We start from the raw sequence: 17,162 nt of genomic DNA, 5'->3' as shown, positions 1-17,162 counted from the left end.
GGCGGGGACCCCACTCATGGCCCATCCACACCTGTTGATCTTCCCAGTGGGCCATGAAGAGATTGGCATAACTATGTGCCAGCCTGGTGCCCATTGCTGTGCTGGATAGTTGTAGATAAAAATTGCCCTCATACCAGAAGAAATTATTCATCAGGATCAGCGATACTCCCTCCAAAATTAATTTCTGTTTTTCCTCAGTGTTCTCTTTTTCTAAATTATATTTTAACACCTCTAAACCACCCTGATGTTGTATGATGGTATAGAGGGATTTGACATATTTTTTTATTTACAACCATCCTGCACAGCGTTGGGCACCAGGCTGGCACCTAGTTATGCCAATCTCTTCATGGCCCACTGGGAAGATCAACAGGAGTGGATGAGCCATGAGTGGGGTCCCAGCCTGGGGCCATGGATACGTTTCATAGATGATGTGTTTTTCGTATGGGGTGGTGATAAGATCTCTTTGCAAAATTTCTGTGAGCATCTAAATAGTAATAATAGAAACAGAACTTGTCTTTCAAATAAGTCAGACAGAAAATAATTTTCTTGACTTAACAATATACACAGAGTGGGGAGAACTACTAACCAGAAATTATACAAAACCCACAGATTGCAACTGGTATATCAACCATAATAGTAATCACCATATAAATTGGTTAAAGAGTGTGCCGAGGAGCTAATTTCAATGCCTAAGAAGGAACTGCTCCAAATTAGAAACATATGATAATCAAGCAGAAACAATGGAACAACAGTTCCTGAGTAAGGATTATGAAAAAGAAAGGGTCCTCCATGCAAAAGAAATAAATAGGAATTTAGAATGAATGGACATTCTCAGAAAGAAAAAAGAACAAAAAAAACACGATTGGAAAAATAAGTACTATTTATTACAAAGTACAACTCACAACATAATAAGCTGGAGAGGATCATCAAAAAAACATTGGAATATCCTGACGAAAGATCCTCTACTAAAAAACTGTATCACTAGTAAACTTAAAAATAATCTATAAGAAAGCAGAAATTTTTAAAAATCTATTGGTTAAAAGTGCTTTACCTATAGATAAGAGGTTAACGAGGGTTAGCTCAAAAGGCATTTTTCATTGTGGCATGTGTAAAAGTTGCAAGATGGACAGTAAAATGACACATAAGTCCACTACAACCTAAAGGTCATATCTAATAAAAGATTTGATAACATGTAGCACTAGAAATGTTATCTATCTGTTAGAATGCAGCTGTGGTGCCCAATATATAGGTAGGGCAGGAAGAATGTTAACGGAACGTGCAGCTGAACATCTAAGAAATATATCTTTTTTTTATGACAAACAATGTTTCTTTACACTTTAGGGATAAACATTGTTGCAATATAAAAGAGCTGAACAGTTTCTTGCAGAAGTATGTAAAAGAAATTGGAGAACTAAGGACATAGAGGGTTCATTAGCAAAATTAGATGAGGACTATATACCAAATGAAGACTTTGACACCTGAAGGATTGAGTATTGATTTTGAATCTAAGTGGTTCTTATGATATTATGTGAATACGTTCTTATATTATGTGAATACGTTTGATCATGATGTCGGTTAGATCTATCTCTGTATGATCCACTAATATGTCTTTGTTTCTTTCCCTCTTTTTCCCTTTTACATGTCCTGCAGATATCTAATTTACCTTGTCGAGTGAGGATTCAGCACTCAATGATATATACCCATATTGATACCAGCCTCTGATGAACTTTTAGTGAACCTTTTTATTTGGATTTTTAGTCCTTATGCATGGAGATTTTATTGTTCTTAATAAATATCTTTTATCAAGATGTCTGTGGAACCGCTAATTACCGGGCCGGGACTAAAAGATACCTTGAAGCGAATGCGAGACAGGACATAAATGTAAGTGTCTTTTCAGTTTGAGAAAGAGTTATGCTATCCAGATTTGCAGAGTGAAAGAAACCTTGATGTATACACCAGTCAGAACTAATATGTAAGTGTGATTCTGGTTGATACAGAAGCAACCTGCACGTCAGAATTTTGTGTACAGAATTGTGGATATGTTACAACCGAAATGTATAACATGCTATACAGTAGAATGTGACACTTCATAAAAATCATATGGACAAGAGTCTGAGGATGCAAAGGGCAGAATTGGATTGACAACAGGGAGGTCACCCAGGGGTCTCCACACATTATGTGGCATAATGTGAACTCATGGCAATATAGTGTGTTTAACACATTTGTGGTGCTGGGAGTAAATACACATTATACATTTTATTAACATCACCAGCATACCATATTGACAATTTTATTGGAAGGGGCCCCCATAAACTTTAGTCCGGTCCTGGAAAATGGCATAATAATACACCTTGTCTCCAATGGCTTAATATCGTGAATGAGGTCATGATGTCTACAAGCTATGACAGTGTCAACCTTTTTTTTTTTTCCCGTATCTCTTGAAAGGTAGGTATGAAAAGTAGACAAGTATATGTTGTTTAAACCCATTTACTGCTGTTCACTTGATTTAAGGTTACCACCCATCCGAGATTCTTACGGACAGTTCGGAAATCAGCAGCGCTGTCCGGAGTCTGGCTGGTCCTGGACGGATGGTCCAGGAGTCTGGAATTCCCTTGGCAAACTCAGGGCACAGCGTCAGTGTGTCACCGACGGATCCTCTGTGCTGATCCAGCTCAGCCTGCATCCCGTCTCTCCCTGTGTTGTGGTGCAGGACGTTCAATGTCATGATGTTGTGCCACTCCACTGAAGGGCGGAGGACCCATGAAGAGGAGCAGCTGGAAGTCATAGAAGATAGGTGTGGGCTAGACCTGGAGAGACACAGGGGGGCATTGAGGCATATAAAGGGTCATGAGAGTGCTCTGGGCTGGCATGGAATGGCATTAGAGGCTCAGATAAAAAGGTCATAACCTGACTGGTTTTGGCTGCACCCAGGGGTGCCAAGAGGGAGTGGGGGGTGTTTAATATATACCCAGGCCTGGGCTTGTTGGAGGGACCTGGTGGGTCTGGGTCAGCTGCTGAGTGGGACAAATGCAAGGGTGTATCTACCCATTGGCCAGGATGGCACTCGCCAGGGGCGCCAAAGTGGGGGCGCTGCCCAACGGGTGCCACCCACAGCCATGGGGTAGATACGCCCGAGTGTGACCACCCCTGGGCAGAGTCCTCTCTTCACTGAAGTCTTCTGGGGGTATATTTACTAAGCTTTGTTAGGAGATAAAGTGAATGGAAGTAAGGTACCAGCCAATCAGCTCCTAACTGCCATGTCACAGGCTGTTTGAAAAATGAAAGTTTTATTATCAGTTATTTATATAGCGCACACATATTCCGCAGCGCTTTACAGAGAATATTTGGCCACTCACATCAGTCCCTTACCCAGTGGAGCTTACAATCTATATTCCCTATTACATGCGCACACACACACACACATTAGGGTTAATTTGTGTTGGGAGCCAATTAACCTACCAGTATATTTTTGGAGTGTGGGAGGAAACCGGAGCACCCCGAGGAAACCCAAGCAAGCACAGGGAGAATATACAAACTCTGCACAGGTAGGGCCGTGGAGGGAATCTAACCCGCAGTGCTGTGAGGCAGTAATGCTAACCATTACACCGTCTGTACTGCCCAAGTTAGGAGCTGATTGGCTGGTACCTTACCTCCGTTCACTTCGTCTCCTAACAAAGCTTAGTAAATAGACCCTCTGGATAGTTGCTGCCTGTGCTGCCAGGTTATCATCAGTGGGATCACCCCGTTCACATGATCATATCTCTGCCGCCAATTAGCGCAGAGCTGACAGTGGAGCGTGATTCATGTGGCTGCCTAGAGTCTGTGATACAGCTGTAGCTGTGTCCAATAAAGGAGGTCAGACAGCCGGATAAGGGGGGGGCAAGAGGCACAGGGGGAAGAGTACTCCTGGTTCTCCACATCGAAGATCCTCCTCTTTCATAAAGTATGGGGTGAAGTAAATAACCCCAAAAAAACATGAGAAAAACCACATAGGGTAATAGAGTCACAGAAAAGTCCTACTTTAGATCTATAGGGTATAGAGCAAGGCCCCTACCAGAACAAGTGGTCTACGTGTAAGAGTAGACACAATTCACCTTATAGGGGAGAGTTGACCTTTCCAAATCAGACTGCCACGTGACCAGGTCTTCTCTCAATACAGGTTCCGTGCATAGCAGTGAAAAAGAAACTCCATATGATGTAATACTGCTTTAATATTTAAACATGATGTACACTAGTGTATAATAAAAAGAGATAAAATGGCCCCTCACCAGATGTTATGGTCCACTTTGTAACAAAGTAGACAAACGGAGCATAGGCTGCAGTCTTATCAGGCGTCCCTGGATGCTGCTGCTGATGTCCCAGGTTTGGAGCCAGATTGTCTCTGTCAGTTCCCTCTGTAGCAAACGCGTTTCGATATGGTTGTTATCTTTGTCAAGGCATCTTGCATCAGCAGCATCCAGGGACGCATGATAAGACTGCAGCCTATGCTCCATTTGTCTACTTTGTTACAAAGTGGACCATAACATCTGGTGAGGGGCCATTTTATCTCTTTTTATTATACACTAATGTACATCATGTTTAAATATTAAAGCAGTATTACATCATATGGAGTTTCTTTTTCACAGCTATGCACGGAACCTATATTGAGAGAGAAGATCTGGTCACGGGGCAGTCTGATTTGGAAAGGTCAACTCCCCCCTATAAGGAGAATTGAGATATTACTACTCTGATAAGGGCATACAGAATAAATGAATACACAGTGTGGGTACTTTGTGTACAGATCATACTTTAGGGAGTACTTCGCAAACACTCACCCTCACACTGTAGTAAAAAGAATTTAAAAAAAGTAGTGAAACATATACTTCACAAGTAAAATGCTAGCTGACACACGTTAATAAATGCAAGTAAAAAAATCAAATTAGGAAGTCTGCAGAGAATAAGTTATAGCCACAGATGAGCCATGGGTCTAGTTTCCAAAAGAAGGCTTTCATTTTATTAGCCACAGGACCAAGGGGTGAGGGTGGTATCTCTCTTCCATTTGGCATTTTGGCAGTGTGCACCTTCTACAGAGGACACCCAAAGGATGTGCGCACTCATCCCCAGGACAGGTCCTGGGGATGATCTTTTTTTTTTTCCATCAGTCTTCTCAGACACCTTAGTAGTCAGACTATTTCTGATGCCAGTTACATTACATACAATAAGAACACTATTTAGGGGTTGGGTATGGGATGGTAGTCGGGATCCCGGCTGTCAGAATCCCGACACCAGCATCCCGACAGGGCTAGCAAACCGACACTTGTTGTTCAGTATGCTAACCCTCCCTCTTTGGCACTTAACCCTAACCCTCCCCCCACCCAGTTACATACCTTCGGTATCCTGACGGTCAGGATGCTGGCGTCAGGATTGTGAGAGGCGTCTGTAATATCAGTGCCGGCATCGCGGCCGCCAGGATATTGACTGCATCCCCCCTCCCTATTTAGCAAGTAACAGTAGTTTAAAAAATGAGATCCCTCCATCCACTCCAGATAAGAGCAGACTACATATATATATATATATATATATATATATATATATATATATATATATAAAGTTTTTACTTAAACACATTTTTTTTAAAATACATACATATTTTATGCTTTTAAGATATCAATTATAGCTGGATGAGTCATAACATGTCAGGTGTAATAAGTATTACCTAATACACAGGTTCTCAAACTCGGTTCGCAGGACTCCAAACAGTGCATGTTTTCCAGGTCTCCTCACAGAATCAAAAGTGAAATAATTAGCTCCATCTGTGAATCTTTTAAAATGTGTCATTGAGTAATGAGTACACCTGTGCAGCTGCTAGGTGACATGGAAAACATGCATTGTGTGGGGTCCTGAGGACCAAGTTTGAGAACCACTGACCTAATCAATATTAATTTAATAATTTTTTAAATCAGGATGTTATGCAGGAACAATCCCTGTTGCAAATGCAGATTTACCTGTATATGTGCCGTGCTCCCCTTTGGTAGACAACAGTTGCCCGTTAGGCAGCCTTGTGGATGTTAGCAGTGACTAGGTTTATATAAAGCTTTTTTTCATCACCAGATAAATCCTCTTATTTGGTTCTAAACTGGTACATACTATACTATGATACAAACAAACAATATAATTTATGCTTCTGTTCCATTTTGTCATATGTTAATTCACATCCAAACTATTTTCTGAATGTTTCTGTGATGATAAAAACAGGCGAAACATACTTTATTTAAACAAGTAAAGAAGAAACAGTCTGCCATTTATTCCTGCAGAGATGGACAAAGATAAACAGCAAAAATATTTACAAATCCGTGGGGAGTCACATCATGGGCACAATAAAAAATGGGGGGAAAAATAACAAAAGTTTCTTTAAACAAAAAAAAATGATCCACCATTACCACATTTTTATTATTCAATATAAAATACATATTATAAATTAGCTACAATTTTGGAAATTTTAAATTAACAATGTGCATACGAGCTGTATTCATTCCAAGGCTTGGATGTGTCCATAACCCAGTGCTGCATTCGTGCTTTACAATACACATAGTTTGGGTTCAGACAATTAATCCTAAATATAGCAAAAAGATTATCTGATGTGTAAACTTCATTTTTGTTCTGGTGTTTTTAAGTGCAAGTTAAAGAGAATCAGTCACATAAACACAGTGGAAGACCTTCTTTTTACGAACTAAACCAATATTCACCCAATCAATTCATTAGGTACAATGTGCCTCATACCTCAGTGATGTCAAAAGTTGGTAGGGTAAATATTGGTTCAGCTTGCACGATGGGCGCTTCAACTGTGTGTAGGTGACGGGTCCACTTTAAGGCTCCATTCATCTTACGGTTTGCTAACAAATTATAATCGGTACTTGCCAAACCAGCAAAGGGCAGTCTTCTTATATTCACAAACAAAACAATGCTCTATAACACTGTTATGTGAAACAAATCCTAAACGTATAGGTCTGGACAGTAAGAAAAAAAGAATATATGAATTGTAAAATTCCAGAGGATTCAAACAACAGAAATGCATAGACCTTTTTGATTGTGTCTAGAAAAATGGTTTATAAATACAAAACTACACATACAAACGTGTAGCACTCCAGCTGCTATCGAACTACACATCCCAGCATGCCCTGCCACAACTTTGCTGTTAGGGCATGCTAAAACTGTGCACGTGTAGTTCCACAGCAGCTGGAGTGTGACAAGTTGCCTACCCCTGGTCTGTGAGACAAGGCATGTACAGCTTCTCTGGGATTCCATAATCAGTGATGTCCTGAGTGCTTGAGGCTATATTGCTGTGACATTATTCATGGTGTCCAACATTTACAATGGGAGCATACAAACACTTGTACATAAAATTATTTGGTTGTAATTGCACAATATAAATATATGGATTGTATTCATTAATCTAAACCAAAACTTTTTTTGTGAACAAAACCATTAATTAGGGTCTTTTATCATTTCCTCAGACATATTGGCGATTTGTTGTTAATGCCTATCCAGTGACACACAATATATATATATATATATATATATATATATATCTTAAGAGGCCCATCTAGCTAGTTACTGGACAGAATTCACAGATTTAAAAAAAAAAAAAATACTTCTGCAGGGTTGCTTTTTCTCTTCTGACCACCCCCCGTCCCCCAATCTCGGCTTGCTCTCGCCTTGCAGAATCCACACAGTGTTTTTATTGCACTTTCTTCTCCCAAATTTTTTCTATGGCTTGGTAGCAAAGGATAAGTAGATCTTCCTGTCTACACTGAAAAAAAAAGTGGTTAGAACAGTAGACCGGCTGTAACCGCTCCTAGAAACCCCATATGTCCAGTTATAAAATGGCTTTAACACAGCTCTGAAATTGGCAAAGAAAGCCAGAGTGACAGAGGCACTGACTGCACACAGAAGGATATGGAATTCTACATTACTGCTTATTTAGCAGCCATATAGCCAAAATGCCCAGAAAAATGGCCATTTGTGTAATTCTGCCACTTATGAATGCTTGGTTGTGGGTTCTTTAACATAGTACAGTAAGGACTTGTTTGCCAAATGCGACAACGAAGCCTATACACCTGAAAAAGCTGCACTGTTTGCAGGTGGTTAGGCACAAATTGTGGATGATGATGGTATTCAGCATTAGCGCTTGTGACTAGCTGTTCGTGAATGCTCCTTTGATGCTGATGGATTTCTTCATTGGTAAGTTCCACACTTGGGAGAATGTATAATATACTGGTGCATGCTATACGCAAATGCTTCAGTATCAAAGTTATGTTTGCTTCAAAGTGGCTTGTTCCTATGGAATGAAACCACTCAGGAGTAAGCATGACCCCAACATTAAAGCCAGTGTAGAGCATTTGAATAGGTGTGCAGACAGAGCCTAGGATAACTTTGTTTATATTAACAAGGTAGTACTAGTATGTAAAACACTTATTCACAAACTTGACAGGTCATCATCAAACAAAATTTATCAAAAAAACAAAAACCTTAATATCCCTATAGAAAATGAAAATCAATTATGCTTTGTGTGAATCTGGATTTCTTTAGAAAGGTTCTCACAAACAGACAAAATCCCAGTGCAATTCACTACTGATGACTGTAGATATTTGTGTATATAAAACACTAGTTTATTGTGGTATTTGCTATAAGTAACAGAGACATTTAAAATGGTGATATTAAATTATACAGCCTTAAAATGTATCCTAATACCAGTATACACTACGCACAAAACAACATATAAACATTCATACTATTAGATTGTAAAAAATGTGGCAAAAAATTCTTAGTTCCACATAGTAGTAGTAGTAATAGTCAATTTTGCCGGCAAAACCTCTCCAAGGCACCTATTGTACCTATTTGGAGGACTTCTCCTGATATTCAGGAGGGTGAGTGAACCCTGATTTATAGAAATACTCTGCAGAGCAGACTGTTATTTTGCAAGTGAAACACCTACAATGTGCAGGTGATACTGCTTACCTAGGATAAGATAAGTCACAGCAACCTTAACACTACTGGCCAGTTTGGATTTTGCATAAAGACTTCTAATTGACTATTACTACTACTGTGAGAAACAAATCTTTTTTTTGGCACATTTCTTACAATCTAATAGTATGAATGTTTATATGTTGTATTGTGAGTAGTGTATACCAGTATTAGGATACATATATCATTTAATATCACCATTTTCACTGTCTGTTACTTATAGCAAATACCACAATAAACTAGTGTTTATCTAAAAAAATATCTCCATTGTATTCATCAGTAGTGAATTGCACTGGGATTTTGTCTCCGATAGCCCTCCCTGTATCGTGCTCAGCTGGATTGTTGTGCCCACAATAGTGAGTGACATTTTGAATATTGCTGCCTATGGGCCTCTGGGCCTGATTCAGAGCCGGACGCTATTTGCGCTCGCTTGTTCAGAAAAAGGGGCTGGGTATTTAAATAGAGCGCTCGCTCTTTGCGGTCTCTTGACGCCTCTATGTCTGAGCGAGCAAGCGAAATATGTGATCGCTATTTTGTAAAAACGCCCCCTGGCCGTTCGCACCATACGTCATCTCCGCTATTTATTAGATTAATCGAGTACATCGAAAGGCGTCTGAACTGCTCGCAGTACTTGTGGTTGGATTTTCCTACCGCAATCATGCGAACAGTTCAGGTTAAGAGACAACCAAGTGACGTGGCCGATGACGCTGCTTTGTTAATTATGCACACCCTTAAAACGCCCGTTTTGACCGTTTGGCACGCCTGCGTTCGGATCTCCACTCCCTGTTTTCAAGCACCTTCCCTGTTACCACCCACAAACGCCTCATCCTGTCACTTAAATTAGCAGGCACTCGCAATTTTGCGAACACGCGATTTCCGACCGCACTGACTGGTTGGCGCATGCACATTACGACCCATACGCATGCGCAGATGTGCGAACATCGCTCGGAGCGAACGAGCAGCTGCTTACGAGCGGCTCTGAATCAGGCCCTCTGTCAGCAAGGATCGCAATTGCTAAAGCGTACGCAGATGGCCGATTGTTGCATACTGTGCATGCGTATGCATCGCAGTGCACATGCGCAAAGGCACCACTACGATCGCATTGCAATCACGTGGAGCCATCGTAGCATGATTGACAGGCAATGAGCGTTTTGGGGGTGGTCGGAGAAACGTAGGCGTGCCTGTCCATTTGAACGCTGTTGCCTGGGCATGCATAAATTAGCCTCTGCGATTGCATATGCAGCTTGAGTACTCAATGCGTGCAACGAGGTTAGTAATTTATAGGTATGGTCAGGGCTGCTGTAATTCTGCGTGAGGGGTTGATGGTACTCAATGTTTCTGATGTTTGAGGAGGTTTGCAAGGTATTACGTATGTGAGATAGGGGAAGTGGGTGTCTGCATGTTGTCCGTGCGAGCGCTTTGGGATTGCATGCATTAGCATACTTTCGCAGCAGATCTGTGTGCGCAATTGCAGCCATGATCACATCAGTGATCCTTGCTGAATGAGGTCCTATGTCAACATTACTATTTTCCCCCTTTTATTTTAACCAATCAACTGCTGCGGCAATCGCATTTTCTCTTCACGGTGCTAATGGCTGTGAGATGCATAGAGTGGGGTTAAGTTGTACCATTGCAGCAACTAACCCCCCCCCCCCTCAAAGTAGTAGTTCCACTCGAGCAAGTTCAAGATTGAAAAGCCTAGCGATCATTGGACCGGGCAGTTCATTATCATCAGACGCTCCTGTGGTAGCTGAGGGGTGACAATCTTAACAAGGCTCATTCCTTCACCAAAGGGATTGGACAACTGTGACAACAGACACAACACTTCAGGAGTGCAGGGTCATCATGCTCAGTGCCATTTTGGTTTCAAGAGGAGTTAAAGCTCCCCATTAAATGTGCTGGTACAGAGGGTGGTATCTAGTGTTCTAGCCAAAGAACACCATCTCTTGCAAGTAGGAGCTATAAAGGTCCAGTCAGATAATACCTCAGCAATTAGTGATCCACCAATTGCTTCAATAGCCACAATCTACTTAATAATATAATGGTTGGAACTAAATGTTTCAGCTATGTTCATTCCAGGGTTGTAATTCTGAGAAGCGTATTTCTCAGCAGGTAGGCCTTTCACCCTGAAAATGGTCCCTTTACCATGAAGTATTTCAACAAGTCATGGAAAGATGGGACCACAAGCTACAAAACAAGGGCTTCAAAGGAGCTGCTGGTAAATGCCATATTGATCTCTTTCAAAAGACAAATCTTTGAAATACACAAGACATTTTTGCCAGCTTCCAAGCAGACCATTGCTAGGTGTATTGTGGTAATTTGCCAGGCTTACACTGGAGCAAGGCAGTTCACCCTGGGAAATGAGCGGGTACAGTCTACTAGTTTGGATAGGAGCTGTAACTAATCACTTGAGTCATGGAAGCCATCTCGGATGCTGTTCATATGTTTATTAAGTTTTATAGGTTTAATGTGCCTGCATCAAGTAGTTTTGGATGCAAGATGCTGTTCACTGGTCCTACTGAGTGTACCCACCCTTAGTGGCAGCTTCCGGATGTCACCAAGGTCTTCCCTTTTTGTTCACTCTCTCCTGTCCTGTGGAACTTGGTTACTAACATTGGCTTCCTTCCAGCAGGGGAGGCATAGAGGAGGAGGAGGAGTTTCAAGTCTCCTGTAGAAATACTCCTGGATGAGCCTCTCTATACCCCAAAGTCTCCAGGTTCCAACAATTACAATATTCCTGTAATTATTACCATCCCACCTCATCAATGTCATTACTAGTTATATTTACATATATTTCTTTTAATTCTACAGGCAAGTGAAAAGCTGTCCTGGACTAGCCGTTACAGTTCCCAATCACGGAATACTCTGTAGATGAATCCACACATCAGCAAATGATCTAACATAAAACGGCAGCACATACACAGATTTTGGAGTAATGTGGCCTAATAACATCAGAGTATGTGTAGCAACAAAACAATTAGTAAAGATATCAGTCTGAAATGCCAGTTCCTAGATGATTCTCAGCATGTGTGTGTGTGGCCAGTTGCATTAACTGGCCCCCAAATGGTGCAGCCTAAGGGCCATGATGTTGGATCATGTCACTCCAACAGCTTGAGCAATACAATTTGTGCATGTGTATCTGCCATTGAAGATCTCAGGAACCACCTTACGTGATCCATTTTCTTTATTAACTAGCACGGTTAGTCAGACACATTTTCCCTTTTTGTCAGAGGCAGAAGTCAATGACAAAGTTGAGCTGACTTCAGTCACCTTGAAATAATGTCCTAGACTTTTCCTGTAACACTGAAAAAACAAGCTCCGAAATGAAGGGTAGACAACCTGTCATCACAATAAAATCTATTATTCCCTGGCCAAGCAAATTCTGCAAAGAACAAAGAGAATGGTAAGCCAATATATAATAAAACTGCATGTGTCAGTCTCTAGCTGCCTACATCTGTACTACAAGGGCGAAGGCTGGAACCAGGATATAATAACCAAGTGAAAAAGGATGCTATGCTTCATGGCAGGGAAAAAAACGATCTTGGCTAGTAACTATAGGAAGCTGCCACAAAAGCCTATGCGCAGGGTGCTGACCGCATTATGACACACAGCAGGATTAGAAGAGCCACATAACTTGCTACAGTATGTGGATGACTGTACAGTAAAGAGAATAAGCCAAGCTGCAGAATCCTGAACAAAGACATCATTCAATAGATATAGATGACCTTGTAGATTACCTAGTAATCTACAAGGTCAGACTAGACAGATCAAGTGGTCAAACTCCCAAAAAAGGCCAGCCAGTCCACTGTCCCGTCTGCCTTGCACCAATGGTTTTGCCATGTGAAAGGGCTGACAATCTTTATCAAGAATATCCCCCTATGCCAAGAAGCAAGTGCATAAGTCCACTAAGTTCGACTTAATTAACAATTACTTTGCCATTTTTAAGAAATGCAGTGTATATTATTGTATAATGTACATTATAATTCAAATTGCCTCATTATTCTTCTATTAAACTATCTGCTCCACAAACCACAATAACATTCTTTAAGAAACCATATTACATAATTAACACTTGAAGAGAAATGTAGGTATCCTGTGACTCTCTAGATGTTGCTGAACTACAAGTTACAGCATGCCCTGGCAAGTAATGGCTATCAAAGCAGGTTGGGTCTTACAATAGAGGATTGCATTATCTGGCTTTTGCTGTCCCTGCTGATCTGTATAGCCACATATTGAGAACTTTTATAACAATGGACAAATGAAAAAAAATTATGTTGTCCAGAGCAACTCTCTTAACTCTGCATTTTAGAAAATGATGGCTAATATCTGAATGGTTGGTAATACCGCCTTTGTCTGGATTACACTGCTGCTATCTTCAGCCTCTGCTTTCTGTCCATTTATCAAATCCAAAACCCTCTATATTGTTCTATTAAAAACTATACAGTGTCTTCTGTATAACTGATTTCAATTGGTAAAATCATCAACTGTGCTCTATGGGAGTGATTCAGCATCAGACGGATATGTTATTGCAGCTGCAGTTCTGCTTCTTACTGTATATTAGAGAATGGACAAAGTAAAGCTGACAAAAGCAGTGTTCAGGTGCAAAAGATAAACAGTACAATCCAACAGTAGATTAACAGACACAATATTTAGCTATACAGAGGACAGGCAAACCATTCATTTTTCTTTCTTTTTCATACATTTGCTTATATTTCTTTTTAGTGCACATTTAAGAGCATATCTTTCATAAAATATTACACGTAAAAAAAAGTGCCAAATCCAAATCAGTTCAAAGACTGCCAAGGGAGAACTCATCAGCTCCTTCCTCACTGTCTACCCCATCTGTGTCTCCCCTGTCTGTCTGCACCTCCCCTTTAGAATGTAAGCTCTCACGAGCAGGGCCCTCTTCCCCCATGTACTTCTCCTTCCCTTACACATACTATCATCTACTCCTAACTCCCCACAAGGGCACTTAACACTTGGTTGCTAATGCCCTGCTGCTTGGAGTGTTATGATCGCTAATGCAGCAATGTTTATATTCATGTCCTTGTCCTGCATTGTTTTGTACTTTAAGTCACTGTGTTCTTATTCGCTCATTGGTTTACGTACTTTGTGAGGAGATGTGGAACCCTTTTGGCGCCATATAAATAAAGGATGATAATATTCAGTGGATTTACAATGCTGGGCATACCCCTCCCAGGCCTTTAAAAGAACAGTCAACACTGCCACAGTAAAAGTATAACATGAAGGTTCTGGCAATTACTCCACAATATACATAGCATATCAAGACCAAACACATGCCAGAATGTTACAGGTGGCAGCACAGGCTAGGTTACAGCAGTGGATATGGATATGTCACCTATCAGAAGCAGACATGCTTTGATTAGAGACAAACTCATTCTAAAGAATCCACATTCATGAAAATTATTTGACTAGTGATTGTGTGGGGAGCCCTAGAAAACCTGCATTGCCGGTGTTTATCAGCATACAGTACTGAGATCTCTTGGTAGCAGGGACGTGTAGTCAGGGTAAGCAGGGGAGGCAGAGCCTCCACTGCCATACTCCCTCCCCAATCATACTCCCTGTCATGCTCCAGAGTTTTGATATAAAAACTGTGTTTTTATACAGGTGTGCTTCCCCAGTTATTGACCTCACCGCACATCACTGCTTTGTAGGCAGCCTATGGTTTTTCAGGTTTTATGGAGCCAATAATCCCAACATCTATTACTAGCAACATGCATGCTGAGACAACAGCCACAGGTTACATGAGCTATATCCAAGAACAAAAACTAGGTTATCAGGAGACTTAGGGCCTGATTCAGCTTTGGGAATAGAGTGAGAATTAGCACTTAACTGTGTACCTGGACAAACCATGTTGCAATACAAGGGATGCAAATACATACTTTTTTTTGCATGTAGGGTAAATACTGGCTGCTTTTGTATGTAGCCCACAAATACTGCACAGCTTTATTATTACACTGCACTTTAAATGTCAGTTTGGACACCTCCCTCCCAAATCTAAATCTCTCTGCACATTTTAAATCTGCCCCACTTGCAGTGCAGCATGGTTTCACCAAGATGATCAGTTAAGTGCTAAATCTCACTCTATTTCCAAAGCTGAATCAGGCCCTTAATCCATAATGTTGGGGACTGTATAAAATATCTTGTGTCGGGCATACACAACATTAAAATATTCAGCTTTATGAGAAATGACTTATCCTCTAATGCAGTGGGGTGAAACTCTTTGACACCACTGCTCTAATGCAACTGCAGACAAACTGTGGCTTGACAGCAGAACTACAGCATGGAGCATGTTCTGCCAGCCACAGGTCCCCTGAGCTTGCCCTAGCGTGAATATATTTTCATTTCTGTACATTACAGTCATTGAGGTGCCCAAAGCGACTTGAAGGAGGTGAAAAATCTAGGGCTACTGAACGCACTGTAGAATTTTCAACCATATATATGTGTATGTATATATTACACAAAAGTTAAGTCCCCTATAAAAGGGATCAATAAACTCCTATTTTCCCCAAGAGACACAAATGAAGAAGTATGTACACTTTGTGCTAATGGAATCACAAATAAACCGCTACATATATTGCTTCATGAACAAACAACTCACAAAAACATGGAGGACCAGAATCAAATGAACAACAACAAAAAAATTAAGTATATATGTGTCCATTAAAAATACATAAGAACGCACACACCTATAAAATCTGGGTCTCATGTCCATAAAAAAACACAAGGACAGTGCAACTGAGAGAAGAACTTGCCAGCAATCATCCTTCACGTGGACTGATACTTTGTATCACAAGGTGCTTCAGGCTCCGCCCCTGGCACTAGAGAACGGAAAAAGGCATGGAGTTTTAGCTGTCGAATTCACAAAATACGACTTTCAAAAGGGAGAAGAATAGGAGAGGAGAAAGGGCAGCTCAGACCCCCATGTGGATAAAAGAGTAGAGCCACAGTGGTGTGTAACATTATTACACAGTCACAGTGGTCTGTATGACACGCACATACTAACGTTCTCATTCAATCTACTGTATTATATGTACTGGGAAGCAAAGAGATCTGTATGACACATACATCAAAAAAGTGCTCTGCTACAATAGAACAAGTTGCTCTGCATGGAACACATAACAAAAAATAAAATAAAAAGAAATCTGCTTTTTTGTATGTGTCTGGACAAAAAAGACTTTCCTGAATAGTCTACATGATATCACCTCTGCTACAGACCAACAAAGATAGACATTGCTCTGTAGACATGTGCGATGTCCTCCACATGATTTGGGAATGCAATCCTGCTGCAGAGGTTTTTGAACATTTTCTCTCTCCTACTCCCATCCTCTTCAGCTGGTTAGAGACAGGTCAGCTGCAGTGGATGCTGGGTGTTTTATTCATCCTTTGTCATGATTTGTAGGTGTTTTTTCACTCCCCCTCTGCAAAACAGAATAGATGAGATGAGATGATAGGTAATTTACATCTGGATGGGCAGATATTGGCTAAAAAAATTATGAGTAGTCTGAATTACAGGAGCTGAAAGTTCTAGGGTTCAAGAAAAATAGAATGCACAAAGTGGGATATCTGACAAGTTGCGGAGTATAAGGCTATAATGTGGTTAATAAATCACATCAGTTAACAGAACAATAAAATGATGGTTAGAAATGAGTTTAACGGCCTGATTCTGAGTCACAGGCAGATTGCGTGTGACAGAATCAAGCATTTAGACTCACTGAAGACCAAGTATGTAGCTGACCAATTATTCGCAACTAGGCATATACGGAAATTGTTAAAAAAAAAATAACCTTTGGCGCAAGTGTTACACTGAATGTACGCACAAAGGTGCAGTTGCGATCAATTCTCATGCTATCAGAAATGTAGTGAAAAAAAAAATGATGGGCGTTCCAAAATGCAAGAATGGTCCGTTCGGTGGGCGTGTTATGGGGATGTGAGGGGTGTGTCAATGCAAGCAGCTATGTTCCCATATGAACATCTGCAAGTAAAGGAGGCCGTGGTCAGACGAAGAAATTGCACCTGTCATAGGGCTGGTGCAATTTTTGATGGAGCGACTGATGGTGGCATATAATGATGCCCCAATTGGGATTACAGTGTGCACGAACACTAAAAGTGGGCATCTCTGTCTTTGCACATTCGGC

At 40.9% G+C, this 17,162-nt stretch overlaps 1 protein-coding gene across 1 annotated transcript in view; it reads right to left on the bottom strand.

The window, feature by feature from the left end:
- Positions 1-14,844: 14,844 nt before the first annotated feature.
- Positions 14,845-17,162, bottom strand: part of MLLT6 (MLLT6, PHD finger containing) — an 86,180-nt gene continuing 83,862 nt past the window's right edge. The window contains exon 20 of the mRNA XM_088474705.1: positions 14,845-16,445. Within this exon, the coding sequence (XP_088330831.1) occupies positions 16,404-16,445 (42 nt within the window). The 3' untranslated portion in view covers positions 14,845-16,403. The remainder of the gene's footprint in view (positions 16,446-17,162) is intronic.

Source organism: Taudactylus pleione, unplaced genomic scaffold (assembly GCF_031769625.1).
Source record: "Taudactylus pleione unplaced genomic scaffold, aTauple2 ptg000155l, whole genome shotgun sequence".
In the NCBI taxonomy this organism is placed as follows: domain Eukaryota; kingdom Metazoa; phylum Chordata; class Amphibia; order Anura; family Myobatrachidae; genus Taudactylus; species Taudactylus pleione.
The sequence above is the reverse complement of the archived record's forward strand: the minus strand, read 5'-3'. Positions and strand labels throughout refer to the sequence as shown.